The following is a 23,972-nucleotide window of genomic DNA, read 5'->3' on the forward strand; positions in this document are numbered from 1 at the left end:
ACATTCATACAGTTGACTGTTAAGAATATAGCACTGATAATGCCCTTGAACTGAAATCTAGTTTGGTTAAAAAAATAAAAATCGTTTCGGATCGTTAACTGGTTTGGAACCCCTACCCTTATTGGTGAAAGGCAAGAGAATGATCTAATAGTGTTTTTCCAAGTTTGAGTTCTCATGACCTTTAAGGAGGTGTTCGGGTTAGTATGCACGTACTTTAACTAATCTCAAAGATTTTGAAACTATCGATAGGGTAGGAGTTTCAGGGTAAATATGGTCTCTCGAGTTCAAGTCCCCATCGCCCCTAGTAGGGTGGTCATTAGAGTTCTTACTCAGTCGATAACTTCAAGTCTAGAGGATTAATTGAAGTGTGTGCAAGTTGGTCTAAACACCTTTGGTCATTAAAGGAAAAAAAAAAAAAAAAAAAAGTAGAACATTAAGTACATAATTTTGTTTTTTTTTTTTTTTTTTTTAATAATAAAGAAAATAGTCCTGAACTTTTAATAAAAATATTTTTTTATAATTCTTTTAAGCTTTACTGCCATTTAAACAGGATAATAAGTAGCTTACAAAAACTTTAATTTAGTTATGATTTGCATATGTGAGTTCTTAAAGTTGGTGGCCCAAGTAAAAGCTTCACTTCCACTATGGCCGTTATAATAGCCCAAACACTAGAGGGCTTTTACAACAGCATTACTATAATACCTTTCTAATTTTGGAAAAATCTAATTAGAGTAATATTACACTAACAATCTTCTTTCACATTCTGACGTAACAATTTATAATTGATTAGTTCACACTAATTATTATGGTTCCTATTAATTAATTGTGTACTAACTCATTACGAATTATCACATCATATTATGAGATAAAGTTTTTGAGAAAATATTATTATGATAGTATTACTCATCTAATATTACAAGTAACTATAAAAAGTTAAAAAGCATTTAAAATTATTTTTAATAAAAGTATATTATTATACTTATTGCTCTTCTTTCAAAGTCTGCAATGGATTACGGTCAATTTTTTTTATTTTTTTTAAATTTATCCTTTCACCACGCATCCAGATGGATTGAATATTTCACAACATTTAATATAAGAATCTGAGTCGCAAAATTAGAAAATATGAAACAAAACTTAATATTAATAACTCACACTAGCCAACCGATTTTTCTTGGGGTTGAAGGCAACTTAAAGACAAGAACAATATATAGTTAACTCAAGTGGTTTCGGTCAAAATATCCGATTATTTTTGTCTCTAAATTAAAAACAAAACTTTAATTTTGTGATCAATCTAAATAAATAATATAATTTCACAAATTTTCTCTTACAACTTACGTGATTAACTCGCAATTAAACAAATAACTTATTGTGAACTGATCAATTGCAAACAGCAATATCGAGATTTTGAGAGAAGTTTTATAATTAAATTGTAATTGTAATAATAGTTGACAATAAGTAATGGCAAAATATCATATCAACCCATTCATCAAAATAATGTCGTTGGTGGCTCTAGTACTTGTCTGGTACAAATATCAAACGATAAATCACTTTTCAAACACTACATTATTGAAATGATTTAAATAATATAATTATTAATTAATATATTGGAGGCTTTAAATTTAAGATTACATGGATATGAATGTTAAAATGTCTTATAGTCAGTGGAGCTGAATATGGAAAGTATTATTTTTGTACTGAACAATACGTCTTATGATGACTCAATATTACTTTTGATTTTAAATAAAGTTTTCTCGACTTTATTTTATAGGCTGCATAGCAGACAACTAAGACCTTGCAAATATAATAAATATTTTTTTTTATAATAGGTTTATTGAAATTTATTTCTCCGTATTTATTTGTTCATAAAGAAAGATTAAATTGTTTTGTGTGAATTAGTTAGGCAGATTGGATTGGAAGAATTGACAACTTTTTGACCATAAGTTTGCACAACTTTTAGGCCACGTTGTTTATCGTCTTATCTTTATCTAATCAATAATTTTTTTTTTTTTAGAAGGTTAGAGTCTTATGACTAAGGTATTATTATTAGTTTATGTATACCTAATTAATCCCTTAAAATTTAAAATATCAATCGAATAAGAGTTTCATATGTCATCCTTATTAGTAACTTTAATTAATCTCTTAGAACTCTAGAACTATCAACCTCATAAACCTTAGAACTCCTCAACTAACCTTCAAGACTTTAGAACTACGATCAGGTAAAGTTTTAGTGATTATTTTTATTAGTAATCTTATCTAATCTCAGGACTCTGAAATTATCATCCTTGAAACCTTAAAACTATCTTTTGGATAAGAGTTATATGACCTTATTAACAACCTCAAATAATTTCCTAAGATTCTGGAACTATCGAATGAGTAAAAATTTTAAGAAAAAAATTTAGTAGAAGGATACACATCGAATTCGTACACTGAATAACTTAGTATAATCTTAATTATTGATTAATTATAAATTAATATTAATCGACGATTAAGGTTATATCATAATAAAAATTAATAACGTCTTTCGATAATTATAACAGTACGGAAGTTGAATAGACTTTTGAATTGCGTGATCACTTTAATCAATGACTTTTCCTTTCATTAAATCTTAACTAAATATTTTTGATTAAAATATAGTAATATATATGCTTAGGTAGATGGACCAAAAGGTCCAAAAAAGTATTCGACTAAAATTTTGTTTTTCTTAAATAAATTAATATAATTTAGTAGCCCACGTGCAACCTGCATTAATTTTTGTCTCTGTCCACAATATATTATTATTATTGAAGAAAAAGAAAATTGGTGAATTAAAGCAAGTTGTGTATACGGTTGAAGCCACGCCATTTTGTCAAACCTAATTTCCATATATAGAAACGAAACAAAATCCAGAAAAAAATATCTAATTTAATTTTAAGTAAATTAAAATCCAATTGAGTTGATTTTATCAAAAATTAAAACTTGTTAAAACTAATTTGTTTTAATTAAATTTAATGTTTTTTTTTATTATTGTTTATACACGCTATAATAAGTCATATGAATAAAAAATAAATTAGTGTTTTGTATTTCTTATCCAAATCGTAACTGAAACGTTACACCAATAATAATATAATTAAAAATAAAAAGGAAAAGAAAATTTCTAAAATAAAAAACAGAACTTTCTATAAATCCCACCTCCATCCTGCATTGTCTTTCAAAGGAGAACTCTGTTTCTCTGTATTTCTGTTTCTGATTTCTTATTGTAAGTTCTAAGCTCTCTCTATTTCTTATAGTTTTGGTGTATGCATGCACTGCTACTTTCATTCATCTTCTGTTTGTTTCCTGAGAAAGTGTAGGAAAGGAAAAAATAACATTAGGCCACAATGATGACGTGCATTAATAACAAATTACAACAGTCTTTTATCAAGTTTTGGTTTTTCGATAATTTAGTTTTCGCTGAAATTATCTTTTTCATGAAGAGGGATTTGATTTTATGCATTGAGGAAAGTGTGGCGGAGTATTTTACTTTGTTATGTTTTATTTTCCTGTATGCAAGTCTACACTGTTAGTGGAGTATGAATACTAGAATTCTTGAGAATCAGCATCTTTTTTCTAGCTTTTCACTATTTCTTTGGTTACTTCAGAATTTTGTGGTAGCTTTACTTGTGGATTTGCTATATTCAGTTCTTTCTTGGATGATTCTTAAATTTGATTTCAATCTATTGTTGTTTTTATATTCCATAATTGTTCCTTTATATGAGTTCTTTAAGCTATCTGTTTCCGAGGTTCAGCTCTTATACCGCATTCACTGCTCACCAATAACTTTACAATTATTCAAATGGTGTTTTAATTGATTATCTTTTGATGTTTCTTGGAATTCAGGTGTTTTGAAAAATGGCAGAAATTGGGTCTTCTTGATGGGGCTTATGCTTCTGTGTTGTTTAGCAGAAGCAGATATATGAAATATAAACCCCAAACAACCGATATGTTTCGAATCAAAGACTTAATGAAAAATGACTTTGGAGGAAAAAATAGGCCAAATGACACAGATTGAACGCGATGTTTCATCGCTGATGTGATCAGAATTACTTCATAGGTAAATCCTCTCCTTACTTTTGTCCATAAAATGGAGTTTTCCCGGTTAAGAGATAATCCAAAAAGATCGAGGCATCTGCTTAAGCTAAACTTCATTTTTTACAGGGAGTGTCTTGAGTGGAGGGGGAGTGTTCCAGCTAAAAAGGCTTCAGCAAAGGATTGGATTGAGATGGTGAACGGTTTTCAAAAGGGTGCTTTATCTACCCGACTTGGAATTCCGATGATTTATGGTATTGATGCTGTTCATGCCACAACAATGTTTACAATGCAACTCTCTTTCCTCATATGTTGGCCTTGGAGCTACAAGCAAGTTAATTTAATGAATCCTAAATTTAACATTATCCTAAATATCTGTCAGTGTGATGAGATTTTCTTTCTTATCAATCAGGGACCCTGAACTTATTAAAAGGATTGGAGCTGCAACGCACTTGAAGTCAGAGCTACAGGAATTCCATATACTTTTGCACCTTGATCGCGGTAGATTATCAAATTCAACAGCTGTGAATTTCAGGTTGCATTCTTCAGATTAATTATGGAATCCTGATAAATCTTCCGTATAACAGGTTTGCAGGGATCCGAGATGGGGTCGATGCTTCGAAGCTACAGTGAAGATCCTAAGATTGTTCGAGCAATGACTGATTATACCGGACTACAGGAGATTTTCCTGCTGGCTCTCAGGGTGTCCCGTATGTCTCAGGAAGTAAGTAATTTTTTTTGCAATATAGTTTAAGATGAATGTTGCCAAGCTTTTGCTCATTTATCTTCTTCCTTTCTTAGAAGATGTTAACATATTGAAACATTGTGCTGTATCATTGTGAGATTAATTTACAGTTGTATATTTCCTCTACGAGAAACCTCCGTATACACATTTGCGAAACTGTGGGCATTTTTAAGGAAACTTTTAAACGTTCAAAGTCAACATAAGTATATTTTTTTAGATATAAAACTGTAGATTTACCTTTAATTATCAGTCAAATGCATCTGCCTTTATTCCTTCAAGTGCTTGTCCATTTATGTAATCAATGGCTGTAAACGTCAAATTTTGCAACTTCTGCTAGAGACGAGTTTCTGGCAATCTAATTCTCTGTTTTATCCGGAAGTGGATAGATATTTCGCACAAATTGTTTTGACTTGTCTGCTGTCATGGTCAAAGAAGGCTATGGTATTGGACTTTTGTTTGTTTAGACTTGTATTGCGAACTTTGTGCTTTGGACCACTGTTCCACCAGTTATATGAACTGATGAAATAAGATAATTAATGGCCTCTAAATTTGAATTCTAATTTCGACTTTTATACAGAACAAAGGTTGCAGCTTGTGCTAAGCATTTTGTGTTGATGGTGGACAACCAATGGCATAAATGAAAACACACTGTGATAGACAGACATGGTTTGCTCAGCATACACATGCCAGCCTACTATGCCTCCATTATTAGGTGTGTCAACTGTCATGGTCTCATACTCTAGCTGGAACGGAGTTAAGATGCATGCTAACCGCGATCTTGTAACTGGATTCTTGAAGAAAACTCTTCGATTCGGGTAAAATCGATTATTTTGATGTGTAATTGAGGTTTTTCACATCTATGCGAAGTAACTGAAAATGAGAATGAATCTTTTGGATTGCTTCAGGTTTTGTCATCTCAGACTGGGAGGGTATTGACAGGATCACAAGTCCTCCACATGCTAACTAAACATATTCCATTGAAGCCATCATGCTGGCATTGATAGGGTGAGATGTTTGTCGCAAGATTATATTTACTTTATCAGATTCCTATCAAATTTTGGAAAAGTTTTATTTTCCAATTCTGAAATGTTTTGTGCCAGATCATGGTTCCAGAAAACTATACAGAATTCATTGATGGTCTAACCTCCCTAGTAAAGAAAATGTCATCCCCATGACCCGCATTGATGATGCAGTGAAGAGAATTCTAAGAGTTAAGTTTGTGAGGGGTCTTTTGAGAATCCACTAGCTGATGAGAGCTTTGTCGACCAGCTTGGAGTCATTCAGTCAGTGGTTATTTAAATCTAATTTAAATGTACAAGACCTAGCATTGAAAATTCTTATTTGGTCCGTTATTTAACAGGAGCACAGAGAATTGGCTCGCGAAGCTGTAAGAAATCTCTGTGCTGCTAAAGAACGGTGAATCAGCTGATCAGCCATTGCTACCTCTTCCTAAAAAGGCATCAAAAATACTAGTTGCTGGCACCCATGCTGACAATCTTGGTTATCAATGTGGTGGATGGACAATTGAGTGGCAAGGACTTAGCGGCAACTGACAATGTGTAAGAATTCTTCCTGATCGTAAAAACAGCTTTTATAAAGAAACAGAACAGAACCAGACTATATAAGACCATGGGCATCTCCAACTATATATAACTAACATGATATGACTATATAATGAGCAGGTACTACTATCCTCACTGCCATAAAGAATACAATGATCAACAAACTGAAGTCGTCTTTGAGGAGAACCCAGATGCCAACTTGTCAAGTCCAACAATTTCTCTTATGCAATAGTTGTAGTTGGTGACATCCCTACGCAGAGACAAAGGGTGACAGCTTGAACTTGACAATCCCTGATCCTGGTCCAAGCACCATCACAAATGTTTGTGGAGCTGTAAAATGCGTTGTTGTCGTAATCTCCGGCCGTCCAGTCGTGCTAGAACCATATGTTTCTTCATGGATGCTCTTGTTGCGCCTGGCTGCCGGGATCCGAGGTCTAGGAAATTACTGATGCTCTATTTGGTGACTATGGTTTCAATGGGAAGCTTCCCCATACATGGTTCAAGACTGTTGATCAGCTGCCTATGAATGTTGGTGATTCACATTATGACCCCCTCTTCCCATTTGGGTTCGGCCTCACTACCAAACCGACGATGGCTAACTAAGCTATTTATCTATTTTGAAACCATTTTAAAGATTTTCATATTGTGTAACTAGTATTTGTAATTTTTAACAATAAATCAATAGAACAAAAGAAATGTGACACTGTTGTTACACACCACGCCGCCACACCTCACAATCGCCAAATCGTATTAAATACAATCCAAACTAATTATGGATTAGATCAAAATCAATATTGAACTCATATCTATTATCTACCTAATTCAACTATAATTAGTTTCGATACACTTATTAAGTGCCAGTACAAAATTGGGATACAAAACTATAAAAGTTAATCGTGATAATCATAAATAATGGAACTGAAGGTTTAACAGAACTTTTGGTTTAGAATTTGGATAAATTTTTTTGTTTATGATAATAAGAGACCAATTTTTATTATTATCTTTTAAGTTTGGTAAAAATGAATTCAAAACAACTTCTACATACAATTCCTAAACTATCAAGTGCATCTTTGCCTCATGGCAATATACCCTTAGAATATCCAGATCTCATTGCAAAGAGTTTAAAATAATTAGAGGAATCGGAATTGAGGTGAACAACAACAAATTGAAATAAGCAAAAAAAGACTTGAAAATAATATAAAAGATTAAAAAGAGAAAATACTATCACTGTTAGCATAAAGTTGCAGACATACACAACATGGAACATAGGTTTTTATAGTCTTGTTGACATCTGGACAAGAAATGAAGGAAGGAACTTCAAACATTCAGGATATTTTTCATCCTTTGCAAGTAGATCTACAACTATGGAAAATGTGGTTACATTTGGCATCACATTTCTATCCTTGCGAAGAAGTCCAACCACTGTAGCTGCTTCATTATTTTGTAAGAAACCTCGCATAAGAGTATTGAATGTAACAACATTTGGAGCACAACCATTCTTTTCTATATCTGATAACAAATCATATGCCTTTTGTAGTTTCCCTTCCTTACAAAACGCACCCATGGATTAAGATGTTATATATTACTAACGTCTAACATTAGGCCATTTTGAGGAAACTTGTGGAATATCTCCCAAGCAAAAAGGCCTACGTTGTGATATATAACATCTTAATCCATGGGTTTTGTAAAGAAGGGAAACTACAAAAGGCATATGATTTGTTATTACATATGGAAAAGAAAGGTTATTTGTACCTAGTTATCTACTAATCTCTCCCTATTAAGAACATCGATAATACAACTAATACTAAGCTTACAAATAACAGCCCCTTCACCATTAGCAGCAACAATTTCTTCATGCAATCTTAACGAACACTCCAGTTCCCTGTGCGGCACAACCCATTAATCAAAGTCCCATACGTAATCACGTATGGCCTAACCGCAAATACAACCATTTTCTTCAGTTTCTGAATAGCCTCCGTAACACTATTCTCTAAACACAAACTTTTAATCAAAACATTAAAAGTAATCACGTATGGCCTAACCGCAAATACAACCATTTTCTTCAGTTTCTGAATAGCCTCCGTAACACTATTCTCTAAACACAAACTTTTAATAAAAACATTAAAAGTCACCGCATTTGTGTCAAAACCTTTAATCAAAGCATTAAAAGTCACCGCATTTGGGTCAAAAGTCCACCTCAAAATCCTCCCAAAAACAACAAAACCATCACAAGCTCGACCCACATTACACAAACAATTAATCAAAATATTCAAAGTAATTAAATCTGTCAACAATCCCATTGAACCCACTTGCTTGTAAAACAAAATAACGTCTTCATAAAACTTCTTCTTAGCAAGAGCTCCAAACAACCAGTTAAATGATGAAATTGGTGGTTTGGGTTGCACAGGAATCATTAAACAAAAGAAATAGCGTGCTTCATCAAGAGTGATATTACCTGGTTTACAATCTTTTTGAAGGAATTTGTCAAGCCTCCCTACCTCTTCGACGCTATGTACTGAATTTTGTGGTTTAGTCGTAGTCACTTCACATGAATTTGTGAACAAAGATGAGATTTTGGTTTTCATAACCGATTCATAAGAAGAAGAACAACGACGAAGAAAGGTTTTGGACGCCGTTTGGAGTAGCGCGTTGAGATTAGAATTTGGCGGTGGCGGAGGAGGTTAGGGTTTGAATTAATATAAAGGGAATTAGGGATTTTATTTAGTGGTGGGGAGGAGTATTTGGGCTATCATAGTGGAAGTGAATTTTCGACTTGAGCCACCAACTTTACGCACTCATATATACAACCCATAACTAAATTTAAAGTTTCTGTCATCTACGTATCATCTTGTGTAAATGACAGTAAAATTTAATAAAATTAAAAGAAATAATTTTTTTATCAAAAATTCAGGAATATTTTCTGTTATGCCTAACAAATCAAGGCTGACGTGAACCAATTAGTTTTAATTAAAACAATCATTAGTTATAAGTGAAACAACCATAAAGATGATAATTCAAGAATTTAGATAAATGTCTGTTCATCTTCACTATTATTTTTAGACACAATAATAAAGTCGTAAATAATATCATGGTTAAGTGTAACGTTACACCAAATATAAAAAAAAATTAAAAGATAAAAAGGAAAAACAAAAATTTTCTAAAATAAAAAAGAAAAGTTTATATAAATACCACCTCCGTCCTGCAGTGTCCTTCGGAGCAGAATTCTGTTCTGTCAGTGTTTCTCTCTTTGAATTCTTGCTGTAAGTTCTAAGCTCTCTTTACTTTCTTATATGTCTTTGCTGTAAGCATGCACTCCAACTTTCATTCCATTTCAGTTTGTTTCCTAAGAAAAAGTGGGAAAGGGAGGAATAATTAGAGCTTGAAACTTCAAAGAATGAAAGAAAGCACTTCTTCAATCTTTATTTATGTTTTAGTAGTATTAAGATTTCTATTCAAATGGTGTTTAATTGATCCTTTTTTTTGTTGTTTATTGGAAATTCAGGTATTTGGAAAAAAAAAAAAAAAAAAGGGTAGAATTTGTATCTTCTTGACGGGCTTCTGCTTCTGATCAGTTGCTTAGCTGAAGCAGAATATATGAAATATAAAGACCCAAAACTAGATGTATATAACTTTTGGCAGGGAACCAGGTGAGTGGAGGAGTAAGTGTTCCAGCTAAAAACCTTCAAGTTTTGTTTTTAAATTAGATACAAAATAAATCAGATTATTTTATAACCTAACGACAAACCCTTTAACCACTTTTGAGTTAACTATATATTAGGTCTTGTCTTCAAGTTGCCTTCAACCTACGGAAGAATCGACTGGCTAGTGTAAGCTTATTAATTATTAAGTTTTATTCCATATTTTCTAATTTTTGGCCCCAGATTCTTATATTAAATTGTTGAAAATTTTCAATCCATCAAATGGATCCGTGTTGAAAGGATAAATTAAAAAAAAAAAAAAAACAAAAGGATATCTCCCACTAGATTTTAAGGAATTTGTTGACCGTAATCCATTGCCGACTTTGAAAGAAGACCAACAAGTTATAATTAATATATTTTTTTATTAAAAACAATTTTTAAATGCTTTTATTAACTTTTTATAGTTAATTGTAATTAATTAGATGAGTAATACTATCCCAACAACACTTGCTCACAAACTTTATTTCACAATCCTGACGTGATAACTCATAACTAATTAGTTTACAATTAATTAGTAAAACCCATATAAGACCAATTGTGGACTAACTAATTATAATTTATCACGTCAGAATTGTGAAAGAAGATTATTAATGTAGAATTATTCTGATTAGATTTCTCCCTAAAACTAGAAAGGTATTATAGTAATGATGTTGTGAAAGCCCTCTAGTATTTGGCCTATTAACGGCCCATAGTGGAAGTGAAGTTTTTACTTGGGCCACCAACTTTTAGCAACTCACATATACAGCCCATAAGTAAATTTAAACTTTTTGTAAGTTACTTATTATCCTGTTTAAATGGCCCATAACTTAGGGTTCGTTTGGCTTATTGTTTTTATCCATATTCCTAATCTTATTCTTCAAATGTTGTTTGACACGTTATTCCCAAAATATTAGTCTATTTTTAATTACTTTTAGACCCCAGATGTTTATTAATTTCATTAAATACCCCCCAGAAAAAAAGTTTAAAAACTAATAAAAATATCCCCACCCACAATACTTGCCAGATTCCGACAACCATCGGCGGTGGTTGCCAGAATCTATCACAATAATCACACAACTACCAGAAATAGCCGATAATTTCCAGATCTGACCGTCGCTGATGACTAAAGATGACCTTTTCTAACCGTCGAAGGCCACAACCGGCCTTATATCTGGCCTTTTCCGACCAGATCTGTAGTGGATCTGGTCAGAAAAGGCCATAACGATGCGTTACGACACATATTTGACTGGTCTATGTCATAACGCAACTTTCCGGCCAGATTTCGACAGTGGTGGTCGGAATCTGGCACTGCAGGTGGTATGGGTGTTTTTGTCATTTTACAATATTTTAATATATTGGGGTGTTTATTAAATTAGCAAACCTTGGGGGTTTTTTCATAAATTTTTAAATTTTATTCCGTAATACTCCCATATCCAACTATTCAATACTATCCCCAAAATCCTACCCAAAATAATAAATCAAACGCATCATTAAATATTCTACTTTTTTTTTTTATTTTAATGACCAAGGGTATTTGGACCAACTTACATGCACCTCAATTAATCCTCGAGACTTTAAAGCTACTGACTAAGAATTCCAATGACCATCCCTATTAAGGGCAATGGGGACTTGAACTCGAGAGACCATGTTAGCCACTAAAACTCCTACCCTATCGATAGTTCTAAGGTCTCGAGAGATTAGTTGAAGTACGCGCATACTAACTCGAACACCCCTATTAAAGGCCATGAGAACTCAAACTTGTAAAAACATGTTAGATCATTCTTTTGCTTTTTTACTAATAAGGTAGGGGTGTTCAAAACCAGTTAACCGACCCGAAACGATTTTTTTTCTTAACCAAACCAGATTTCAGGTTCCAGGAAATCCCATAACCGGTTTAGAAGCATAACCGGTTCCTCCTAACTCACATGAAATTAATCAGGTGATGGAAATAAGAGAACCAAAACATATCATTGAAACACCAATAAAACAGATATAAGATATCAATAATATATAAGAGATAGGATGAAAATTTGGTTAAATCAACACCATAATCCTAACTCACACGGCCACAGAATCAATACCAAAATCCTCCTTTCCCGACCTCAAATCCATTTATGAAAAATTTCAAACAGCAAAACATGTCAACTATAGTCTATCCGTGGATGGAACATGTTTTTAGACATAGACTATAGGAGAATCAGTTACCAATAAATCAAGTGCACTATGAGTACCATATTCTTAACAGTCAACTGTATGAATGTTCACTTGTATGATGTAAAATAATTCTTCATCTGATCCAGACAATTTCAAAATGATGCAACATCACACCGCAAAAATTGACATGAAAAATTAAATAAGCCAACCCAGGCTTCATTCATAGCCACAAAAACTAAACAAAACTCAAAATAGAGAATGCAATAACACAGATTAAAAAAAGACACAACAAAAACGTTATGCACGCACAAGCATAGAACACTGTAGTGATGCAGACAAAATGATGGAGCAGTAGGCATTGTGGATGAGGGAGAGGGCTCTCGTCAGAATTCCTTGATCACAGCAGCCAGAGCCTCAGGGTTCAGACCCAAGTCACAAAGGGAAAATTTAAAAAAAGAAAAAATGTGAAGAAAATGGTATGGGCAGTTACAGCTTGAAGAAGCTAAAGTGAAGAGTAAAGAGTGAGACGACGACAACGAGGACTGAAGAAGAGAATGGAGTGATGGAGCACGGTGGACGGAGCTGCAAGTGCGGGACTGCAGCTGTGAGTGTGGATGAGGCTACAGGAATGATGGAGAATTAGAGATAGCGTACTTTAGGGTTTGCTTTGTTATAAATTGGATTTGGGATTTTTATTAAAAAAAACCAGTTAACCAGTTGTCAAAAATCAAAATAAGCCAAACTGGGAACTGAACAAAAAAACTGGTTAACAAAAAATTGTGAACCGAAGCCAAACCGGTTTTCAAAAAAATCGGTTTTCCACTTCGTAACACCCCTAATCAAGGGGACTCAAACTTAAGAGACCATGTTAGATTCTCCTTTACTCTTATACTGTTAAATGTTCTACTTTCGACCTTATAATATTTAAGCAAAATCTTATAACCAAAATAGTTTTTACTCTTCCACTTCAAACAATGGAATCCAACTGATTAGAATTCAATCGATTTTTCTAATATTGTGTATAGATATATTTTTTATTGACAAAATTATTAGCACCTATCAAAATCCAACCGTTTATCGTTATCAAAACTTGTTAAAACCAATCATTAGTTATATGTCAAAAAACAATAATTCAAGAATTTAGATATTCACTATTATTTTTACACACAATAATGAACTTGTAACTAATATCATAGTTAAGTGTAACGTTACACCAAAAAAAAAAAAAAGGAGAAAAAAAAAAAAACACAGAACCGTGATCTGCCATCTCATCTCGATAAATAAGCCTTTAGCCTCCTCCAAATTTCCCACAAGACACCAATTGTAAATTAGAGAGGTACAAACAATGATGAAATGGGTGTTATTTGTAAGCCTAGTATGTTATGGATGGTCTTAGTAAGGAGGATTGGTAGATAGGGCCAAAGAATTGTTTTTGGAAATTAGAGAGATATAAACAACCACATTTGGCTTAATTCCATTATACGTCATTTCCAGAAACAATTCTTTCGCCTTATCTACCAATCCTCCTTACTAATAATACTAGGCTCACAAATAACACCCCCTTCACCATTACCAGCAACAGTTTCTTCATGCAATCCAATTGCAACACTCGTGTTACCTGTGCGATATATTACAAAAGTTTTGGGTCAAAATCCCACCTCAAAATCCTCCCAAAAACAACAAAACATATTACAAAAGCAATTAATCAAAATATTCAAAGTAATTAAATCATAAAACTTCTTCTGAGCAAGCGCTCCAAACAACCGGTTGAATGATGAAATTGGTGGTTTGGGTTGCATATGAATCATTAAACAAAAGAAATAGCGTGCTTCATCACAAGTGATATTACCTTGTTTACAATCTTTTCAAAGGAATTTAGCAAGCCTCCCTTCCTCTTCAACGCTATGTACTGAATCTTGTGGTGTAGTAATAGTCACTTCACATGGATTTGTGAACAAAGATGAGATTTTGGTTTTCGTAACCGTTTCAGAAGAAGAAGGTTTTGGACGCCATTTGAGCTGCGCGTTGAGATTGCTATTTGGTGGCAGTGGTTAAGGCTTGAATTTAGGGGGAATTAGGGATGTTTGTTTTAGTGGTGGGGAGCAGTATTTGGGCTATTACTTAATGGCCCATAGTGGAAGTGAAGTTTCGACTTGGGCCACCAACTTTAAGAACTCATATGTACAACCCATAACTAAATTTAAAGTTTCTGTCAGCTACGTATTATCTCGTGTAACAATAAAACTATGCTTACTCACAATCTTACTAACCATCTTACTATTCTGATAAATATAACGGCATAGTACGAGTACTATGCGTATGGTACCCGTACTATGCCGTTATATTTTCCAAGATTGTAAGATGGTTAGTAAGATTGTGAGTAAACATAGCATTACTCCTTGTGTAAATGGTAGTAAAACTTAATAGAATTAAAAGAAATAATTTTTTTATTAAATATTCAGGAATATTCTCTTACTTATATAAAATAAAATAAATAGATTAGGTACTGTATTACTAATTTATAAGAACCTAAATGTTTTATTTTGTTCGTTATATAGTAAAACTTCTCTATAGTAATAATGGTGAGATCCAACTAATTTTTAACTACAAAGAGGTTATAAATTAATAGAGGTGCTGTTTTGATTTCTTATTTTATAATTTACGTTTTAATAGTATGTATTCGAATTTTAATTCATTATTTTAGTAATCATTGCTGTAATTAGACAAGAAGAGAAAATTAATAATCCTAAGGATAATAGTACGGAAATAAAAAAAGTTTCATGCCAGGAATTTCTAAACATTCTTGAGAAACTAGAAATATTTTGGCTTTAACAGTTATTACGTACCCATAAGTTAAAAGATGTGGTAACAACTCTAAAACATAAATCATTATCTCAAAAAAGCTTTAAATAAATATATTTAATTTCATTTTAAACCTTTAATATAACATAACATTTTTTTTTTTTGCAATATGTAGATAATTAATACTAAGTGGAAGCCACTTTCTTAAGACGGAAATTAGAAAAATTATAACTTATTATAATGTGGAGTTATACTTTTGACCTTATAATACTTAAAGCCAAATCTTATAACCAAAATATATTTAACTCTTCTATTTGAAACAATGGAATCCAATTGGATAGAATTCAATCGATTTTTTTAATATTGTGTATAAATATATTTTTAATTGACAAAATTAGTAGAACCAATCAAAATTGAAAAATTTCTCAAGAGGTCCTTAGTTTGTTCCTTTTTTTTGGGTATATTACACAAGAGATCTTAAGTTCGAATCCCTTCTTGGTTGTTTATAGAGATAGCCTCTTATTAGACCAGTTGTTTCAAGGTCCCGAATGATTAGTTGAAGTGCGCGTTAGGTAGCTCAAACACCCTCTATGATTAAAAAAAAAAAAAAAATTTGAACAGTTTATTATTATAAAAACTTGTTAAAACCAATTAGTTTTAATAAAAATAATCATTAGTTATATAAAGATGATAATTCAAGAATTTAGATAAATATATGTTCATGTTCACTATTATTTTTACACACAATAATAAAGTCGTGAATAATATCGTGGTTAAGTGTAAAAAGGAAAAACAAGAATTTTTTAAAAATAAAAAGGAAAAGTTTGTAGAAAATATAAATATCACCTTCGTCCTGCATTGTCTTTCAAAACAGAACAGTAGAATGGTTTGCTAGATTCTGATTGGTGTTTGATAATGTCAGCACATGTCAGCCTTTATTTTTAGGCATAACAGTTGTATTAGGATTTCTATTCATATTTTAGTAATAAGACTTGAGTTTCCAACAAGAACTATGATTTAGCAGATGAAATAAAATTCATTCAAGTTGTGCTAATAATTGTTTGAAGTTTCTAGTTGTCCCATTAATGGCACATTGAAAAACTTTTGCTTACATTTTTATGGGTTATGGAGTAATGAAATGCGAGCGATCTAAATTCATTCTAACATGCGAGCTGCTGTCATGAGATGAGACCATACAAGGTTATAATTCTACTGTAGCGGAGACAAGGCGTGAATGGAAATAAAGTTAAATGTCCACGATGTGGTTGTGGTTGTGGGTGTGGGTGGGTGCTGAAAAGTGTTACATGGTGGCAGAGAAGAAAGTGGAGCATTTTTGTGATTTGATTGAACCTAAGAAATCCAACTTCATCTTCATCATTTTCACATGAAACACCATTTTTGTGATTTCTTGGGCTTCTAACCCGAGCATAATAAGCATCCTAAACACTGCAACAATGGTTGACTAGTTTCACATTTCAAAGCTGGCAAAGCAAAGCCTATCTGTGTGTTCAGGATCAGAAATTATCATCTTTGACTTAGGAGCCATCCATCTAAATAAGAAATCCTGATACTAATAAAACATGAATAGAAATCCTTTTTTGTTGATCCTTGGAAATTCAAATGGTGCTTAATTGATCCTTTTTTGTTGTTTCTTGGAAATTCAGGTATTTGGAAGAAAAAAAATGGTTGGAATTTGCATCTTCTTGATGGGGCTTCTGCTTCTGATCAGTTGCTTAGCTGAAGCAGAATATATGAAATATAAAGACCCCAAACAACCCATAAATGTTCGAATCAAAGACTTAATGAAAAGGATGACTTTGGAGGAAAAAATTGGGCAAATGACAGAGATTGAACGAGATGTTTCATCAGCTGATGTGATCAAGAATTACTGCATAGGTAAGTTCACTCATCACTTTTGTCCATAAAATGGAGCTTTTCCAGTTAAGCTAGACGTATATAACTTTTGGCAGGGAGCCTGGTGAGTGGAGGAGGAAGTGTTCCAGCTAAAAACGCTTCAGCAAAGGCTTGGATTGAGATGGTGAATGGTTTTCAAAAGGGTGCTTTATCTACCCGACTTGGAATTCCAATTATTTATGGTATTGATGCTGTTCATGGCCATAACACTGTTTATAATGCAACAATCTTCCCTCATAATGTTGGCCTTGGAGCTACAAGGTAAGTAAATTTAAGGAATCCTAAGATTTAACATTAACCTAAAATTTCTGGCACTTTTTTATGAGATTTGTATTCTTATCAAGCAGGGACCCTGAACTTGTGAAAAAGATTAGAGCTGCAACTGCACTTGAAGTTAGAGCTACAGGAATTCCATATAATTTTGCACCTTGTATTTCGGTACATTATCAAATTCAACAACTAATGGATGTCAGGATAGAACTCTTTAGCTTAATAGAGGATTCTTGATAAATCTTCTATTTATACAGGTTTGCAGGGATCCAAGATGGGGTCGATGCTACGAAAGCTATAGCAAAGATCCTAAGATTGTTCGAGCAATGACTCAGATTATACCGGGACTACGAGGAGATGTTCCTGTCGGTTCTCGAACGGGTGTCCCATTTGTCTCTGGAAAGTAAGAAATACAATCTCAAATTTTAAGATGAATGTTGAACAATCTTTTGCTTATTTATCTTCTTGTATTCTGAATGATCACAATAATCTAATTATCAACATATACAATAAATTATCTTCGTAGAAAACTATTAACATATTGAAAAAATTTCCTGTTAAATTCTATGATTAAATTTAAAGTTGTAACCGGCCGTATAAACTTTGCAAAGCTGCGGGCAATTATTAGGAAACTTTCTAACATTCCATGTTGAAAGTCATTATTATATATTTGATTCTATTTACACAGGACAAAGGTTGCAGCTTGCGCCAAGCATTTTGTGGATGATGGTGGGACAATTAATGGCATAAATGAGAACAACACTGTGATAGATTGGCATGGTTTGCTTAGCATACACATGCCAGCCTACTATGACGCCATTATCAAGGGTGTATCAACTGCCATGGTTTCATACTCTAGCTGGAATGGAGTTAAGATGCATGCTAACCGCGATCTTGTCACCGGATTCTTGAAGAATACTCTTCGCTTCAGGGTATAATCGATTCCTTGTTGTGTAATTGAGATTTCTACATCTATGTGAAGTAACTGAGAGTGAATCTTGTGAACTCTTTCAGGGTTTTGTCATCTCAGATTGGGAGGGTATTGATAGGATCACAAGTCCTCCACATGCTAACTACACATACTCCATTGAAATGGCAATCAATGCAGGCGTTGATATGGTGAGTTATTATTCTCAGATTCCTATAAAAATTTCGGGAACTTTTTATCTTCTAATGCTGAAACTGCATGTGTGCCAGGTCATGGTCCCAGAGAACTATACAGAATTCATTGATGGTCTAATCTCCCTGGTAAAGAAAAATGTCATCCCCATGAGTCGCATTGATGATGCAGTGAAGAGAATTCTGAGATTCAAGTTTATGATGGGTCTATTTGAAAATCCCTTAGCCGATGACAGCTTGGTCGACCAGCTTGGAAGTCAGGTCAGTTAGTAAAAAATCAAATTTTACTTCTTACGTTACAAGAACTAGCATTGAAAAATTCTTAATGTGGTCCTGTTCAGGAGCACAGAGAATTGGCTAGGGAAGCTGTAAGGAAATCTCTTGTGCTGCTAAAGAATGGTGAATCAGCTGATCAGCCATTGCTACCTCTTCCTAAAAAGGCATCAAAAATACTAGTTGCTGGCACCCATGCTGACAATCTTGGTTATCAATGTGGTGGATGGACAATTGAGTGGCAAGGACTTAGCGGCAACAACATAACAAGTGGTAAGAATTATCCTTCCTGATCAGTAAAAACAGCTTTTGATAGAAGAACACAGAAACCAGACTATATAAGATTATGGGCATCTCCAACTATATGATACTTGACCTATACAATGAGCAGGTACTACTATCCTCACTGCCATAAAGAATACAGTTGATCAACAAACTAAAGTGATCTTTGAGGAGAATCCGGATGCCAACTTTGTCAAGTCCAACAATTTTGCTTACGCAATTGTTGTAGTCGGTGAACATCCATATACAGAGACAAAGGGTGACAGCTTGAACTTGACAATCCCTGATCCTGGTCCGAGCACCATCACAAATGTTTGCGGAGCTGTGAAATGTGTTGTTGTCGTAATCTCCGGTCGTCCAGTCGTGCTAGAACCATATATTTTCTTCATTGACTCTCTAGTTACGGGCCTGGCTGCCAGGATCCGAGGGTCAAGGAGTTACCGATGTTCTATTTGGTGACTATGGTTTCACTGGGAAGCTTCCCCGGACATGGTTCAAGACTGTTGATCAGCTGCCTATGAATGTTGGTGATTCACATTATGACCGACTCTTCCCATTTGGTTTTGGCCTCACTACCAAATCTACCATGGCTAACAAGGCTATTTAGCATTACAAAGATTTTCATATTTGTTTAAGAAACACAGCTATTATGTAACTAGTATCTGTTAATTTTAATTACATATCATTAGAATGAAAGAAGATAATACAAAAATTATAAATCAAAAGTTACCATAAAATTCTTGTTTTCAGACGATTAATTTATTTTTAAATTTCTTGTGATTGATTTCCAGCTTTGAAGTTGTTATTTGCTTCATGAAGCTTCACCTTTGTTGTTCATCTGCTCTTGTATTTCTTGTCTTCATCTCCTTTCTTCCTCTACAGTGGGAAGCCTAGGGAACCCACCCTAAGAATTTGTATAATAGATTAAGAAAATTTTAGTTTTTTTTTAAAACTATGCGGGTACTAACGGGTATACCCGGCAAACCTACCAAAAAAAAGGGTAGAATCGGGTATGAGTCTAATTTTTACGAGTCTGTGAGGGTGGACCTATACCCTATATATTTTGGACAAAAACGGGTCCACCCGCAGATACAGACCTGTTTTGCCAGGTCTATTGAGGATATATACGTTGAATTTTTCTTTAAATATTTCAAAAATAATAATTAGCTAGAAATACATAATACAAGCTCATGATCATTCTTCTCATCCACCCAAAACTTTCCGAAAGTTCATAAGGGCATCTAGAAATTAATCTGATTTGCACAGATATGAAATTACATCCATCATAAAGTAAAGCCAGCCATAAGAAATATAATTAAATTTGAAGTTTAACTCATACAAGCAGCCACAAAAACTCTTAATGACCAAGGTTTTGTTGATCACTTTCAACAATCTTAATGACAAAGGTTTTGTTCACTTTATTTTCAAAACAAAACCCTTTTTACTCAGCTCAGAAAATCACAGAACACCGGTGACTCACTTGTATGGCACTATTGCCCCACACGTTCCAATCAAGCCAAAAATCCAGGTCAGTGACTCAAAAGAGAGTCGTCTTTGAAAAAAGTTATCATATCTTCTGCTTATTCATCCATTATAATGCTTCTTAACTGGTATATAGTAAGGTTAGGGACGGCCAAAAAGCAAAAGCTGGCTTAAAGAAAGAAGGAATCTTCAGTCTTCTTATTAAAAATAAATAAAATAATTAAAGTATCATCTCTCACAAGAAGCAATCCAAAGCTCATATTAGTTTTCAACAAATGGTCTAAAAGCTGCTTCCTCATCAAGTATTTAGTACCTTTTGGTCAATTAAATAAAGATCCTGACCTTTCCCCATCTAGCAGCCGTTAACGGTTATGGATCTGGCCGGCAACAACCATAATGGTTCTAACCATTTTTTGCCAGATCTACAGGGATTTGGCAGCTGACGGCCATGGATTTGGTCTTTGACGTTTCTGGCTTCACATCTACACCATTTTGGTTCTCTAATATACGGAAAATATTAATCTCGTCTTTACGATTTGGCCTCACTAGTCTTGTAAAAATTTTTATTACCCTTTTGGTAAATTTTTCAAGATCCTAACTTTTTTAATACTATAAATAGCCCCCTTAGACTTGCAGCCGTTAATAAAATCCTGATTCTAAAACACTTCTTTATATATATATATATATATAGAGAGAGAGAGAGAGAGAGAGAGAGAGAGGGGAAAACGCTTAAGGTAACATTAACTTAACGATACTGAAAAAATAAAAGATGAACACGACTCTTCAAGTCCTTACGTTGTGATCGACTACTATGGCCAACGTAGAAAAACCCACACTGTCATTCGTGAATTGAATCGCTCATGGAACGAGGTTCTTGAATTCAACATGGAGAAGCCAACGGAAGTTTTCAGTGACATGCTTGAAGTCGACGTCTACCACGATAAAAGTTATGGCCCCGCGAGGAGAAACAATTTTCTTGGGAGGCTTCAGTCGAGTCATTTTGTTAAGAAAGGAGAAGAAGCTTTGATTTATTATCCTCTTGAGAAAAGGAGTTTGCTGAGTTGGATACAAGGTGAAATTGGGTTGAAGATTTATTATGTTGATGCTGTTCCAGCGCCGCCCGTTGCTCCGCCGGAAAAAGATCCACCTGTTCCTGAAGGGGGGAAGCCGGATGAAAAGGCTGAAGCTCCGTCAAGCACTGAACCGTCACTGCCGGCTGATGAGAAACCTGCTGAAGAACCATTCGAAGGTGCCAAAGCTGAAATTGAAGTTGCACCACAACCACCAGCTCCAGAAAATGCGGTGCCTGAAGGGGAAAAGAAACCTCAACCTGACTCGTCAGCACCACCACCACCACCACAAGAAGAGCAACCTCCTGAAGCAAAAGATCAAGAACCACCAAAAAATGCTCAAGAACAAGATCCACCACAGCCGGTGAAAGAGCAAAGTGATATTGAGTTTAATCTGAGTGGATCCAAGTGGGGTCCGTGGGAAACTCCTTCGAACCTTAAATTAGATTTTTTTTTTCTCGATTTTGTGTGGTTTACGTTATGCAAATTCAAAAAAATTGGCTTATAATCTAATCTTATAAACTCTTTCATAATTCAGATGTGACAATTTGTAATCTATTAACTTATAATTAGTCCAACGAAAAAATTTATCAAAAATTAATTATGAATTATCACGTTGAGATTATAAGAGAAATTTTATGAGATTACGCTGTAATTATAATATTACCTATAAAAATTGGGTTTGACAAAATCGACCTAGCTTCAATTGTATACACAACTTTCTTTCATTCACTAATTTTCTTTTTCCCTTTTTCTCAATAACAAAAATCTTATCTAATAATAATTGTGGACAAAGACTAATAGATTGTTTTATTTTATTTAAAGGAAAACAAAATTAAGTCAAATAATGTTTGGACCTTGTAATTTTAAAAGTATTATAAGTGATAACATTAAATATATGGTTTGTATTTCGGTCACCAACTTTAAGAACTCATATAGCTAAATTAAAAGTTTTTGTCAACTATGGTAGTAAAACCACTGTTTTAAAAACTAGATCGGACTAGTCCAACAAGGACCTGGTAGCCTCTCCGATCCGGATTACCATTTTTCACTATTTCCAAAATCTCTAATTTGATTGTCAGCGAATAAGAGGCTACCAAGTGTCGGGATTAGAAGGCTTTTGTAAAGTGGAGGTTGATGGTTCAAGAAGTGGTGTCGAATTGAATTTTGGATGTCGAAATAAGCCAGAATTTGGCCGAAAAATTCAACCTAATATGTGAGTCACAACCAACGAATGGGGCGACTACCAAGTGTCGAGCTTAAAGGGGTTTTGTAAAGGGGTGGTCGGTGGTTTAGTTGTGGTGTTTGATTGAATTTTGGATGCGGTTGTGGTGTTTGATTGAATTTTGGATGCCGAAATCAATCAAAATTTGGCCGAAAAAATCAACCCAATCATAATAGTATACACAAGTCATAGCCAACGAACAAGTCATAGCCAACGAACGGGGGGATATCAAGTTCCAGGGCTAGAGGGTTTTTGTAGAATAGGGGACGATGGTTCAAGTGGTGGTGTCAAATTAAATTTTTGTCCTCGAAATTTGGCTAGAAAAGTAAAACCCAAGCAGATTGCAGAGGTGTATTTGCTAAATTTGAAACTTGTAAGAACTGATTCTTATTTTTTTATAAGTGTGTTTATAAGATTTTAAACTTTTTAGATCACCAAAAACCACCAATTTAATCGGTAGGACCATCAACTCAAGACCCGGTGGCCTTACTGGTCCCTTAACGAGTCAGATTTTAAAACAATTGAGGAAAACCTAATAGAATTATAAAAGAAAAACACTATGCTTACTCACCACTTGTACTAACGGCCATACAACCTTTGTTTAAATTTTACATGGTACCCGTACTATGCGTATAGTACCAATACTATGCATTATATTTACAAAGGATAGTAAGATGGTGAGTAAGTATAGTATGGTTCATTATAAAAAGAGTTAAAACTTTTTCCTACCCAAAAATAACACTTCCTCACCGCTTTAAAAATTCCATTTAAATACCCAAATGTTACATTTCGTTAACAAATTCCGTTTAAAACAGTGATATTCACTGTGAAAACAAAAATACACTTGACAGAATTTAATTTTTTTTTATTATCATTTGTTTAATCAATGGATTCAATTACCTATATGCCACTCTTTTTAATTATGAAATTACCGTCATATCTCCAACAATGTATAAAAATTAAATTACAAATTTGACTGTATGTGCTGCAAACAAAGCTGGTATTTATATTATATTACATTAATTCTGTCAATTTAAACCANAAATATAAAAAGAGTTAAAACTTTTTCCAACCCAAAAATAACACTTTCTCAATTCTCACCACTTTAAAAATTCCATTTAAATACCCAAATGTTACATTTCGTTAACAAATTCCGTTTAAAACAGTGATATTCACTGTGAAAACAAAAATACACTTGACAGAATTTAATTTTTTTTTATTATCATTTGTCGAATCAATGGATTCAATTACCTATATGCCACTCTTTTTAATTATGAAATTACCGTCATATCTCCAACAATGTATAAAAATTAAATTACAAATTTGACTGTATGTGCTGCAAACAAAGCTGGT

At 33.6% G+C, this 23,972-nt stretch overlaps 3 protein-coding genes and 1 pseudogene across 5 annotated transcripts; 3 read left to right on the top strand and 1 right to left on the bottom strand.

Moving 5' to 3' along the window:
- The first annotated feature begins 4,031 nt into the window (after positions 1-4,031).
- LOC116112474 lies at positions 4,032-7,065 on the top strand (annotated as a pseudogene).
- A 541-nt stretch (positions 7,066-7,606) lies between these two features.
- On the bottom strand, positions 7,607-9,058 carry LOC116112476 (pentatricopeptide repeat-containing protein At1g12300, mitochondrial-like). 3 transcript variants are annotated; one of them, XM_031398607.1, is made up of 2 exons: positions 8,531-9,058; positions 7,607-8,488 (listed from the first exon to the last, which is right to left on the bottom strand). In XM_031398607.1, the coding sequence occupies exons 1-2, from the start codon at positions 8,934-8,936 to the stop codon at positions 8,214-8,216; spliced, it is 681 nt and encodes a 226-aa protein (XP_031254467.1). In that variant the 5' UTR covers positions 8,937-9,058; the 3' UTR covers positions 7,607-8,213. The 3 variants fall into 3 exon arrangements, with proteins under 3 accessions (XP_031254467.1, XP_031254469.1, XP_031254468.1); XM_031398609.1 differs by having other exon boundaries at positions 7,607-8,352; positions 8,458-9,058; XM_031398608.1 differs by having other exon boundaries at positions 7,608-8,283; positions 8,389-9,056.
- Positions 9,059-16,243: 7,185 nt separating this feature from the next.
- LOC116112485 (beta-glucosidase BoGH3B-like) lies at positions 16,244-19,449 on the top strand. The gene is given in 11 exon segments (XM_031398624.1): positions 16,244-16,263; positions 16,714-16,880; positions 16,955-17,159; positions 17,246-17,336; positions 17,426-17,571; positions 17,857-18,100; positions 18,183-18,287; positions 18,366-18,548; positions 18,629-18,830; positions 18,949-19,247; positions 19,249-19,449. Coding segments are annotated over 11 exon segments (1,863 nt in total).
- Positions 19,450-21,090: 1,641 nt separating this feature from the next.
- On the top strand, positions 21,091-21,902 carry LOC116112470 (protein QUIRKY-like). The gene is made up of 2 exons (XM_031398602.1): positions 21,091-21,477; positions 21,583-21,902. The coding sequence occupies exons 1-2, from the start codon at positions 21,210-21,212 to the stop codon at positions 21,900-21,902; spliced, it is 588 nt and encodes a 195-aa protein (XP_031254462.1). The 5' UTR covers positions 21,091-21,209.
- Positions 21,903-23,972: the final 2,070 nt, after the last annotated feature.

The sequence above is a fragment of the Pistacia vera genome, unplaced genomic scaffold (assembly GCF_008641045.1).
Source record: "Pistacia vera cultivar Batoury unplaced genomic scaffold, PisVer_v2 Contig662, whole genome shotgun sequence".
Classification (NCBI taxonomy): domain Eukaryota; kingdom Viridiplantae; phylum Streptophyta; class Magnoliopsida; order Sapindales; family Anacardiaceae; genus Pistacia; species Pistacia vera.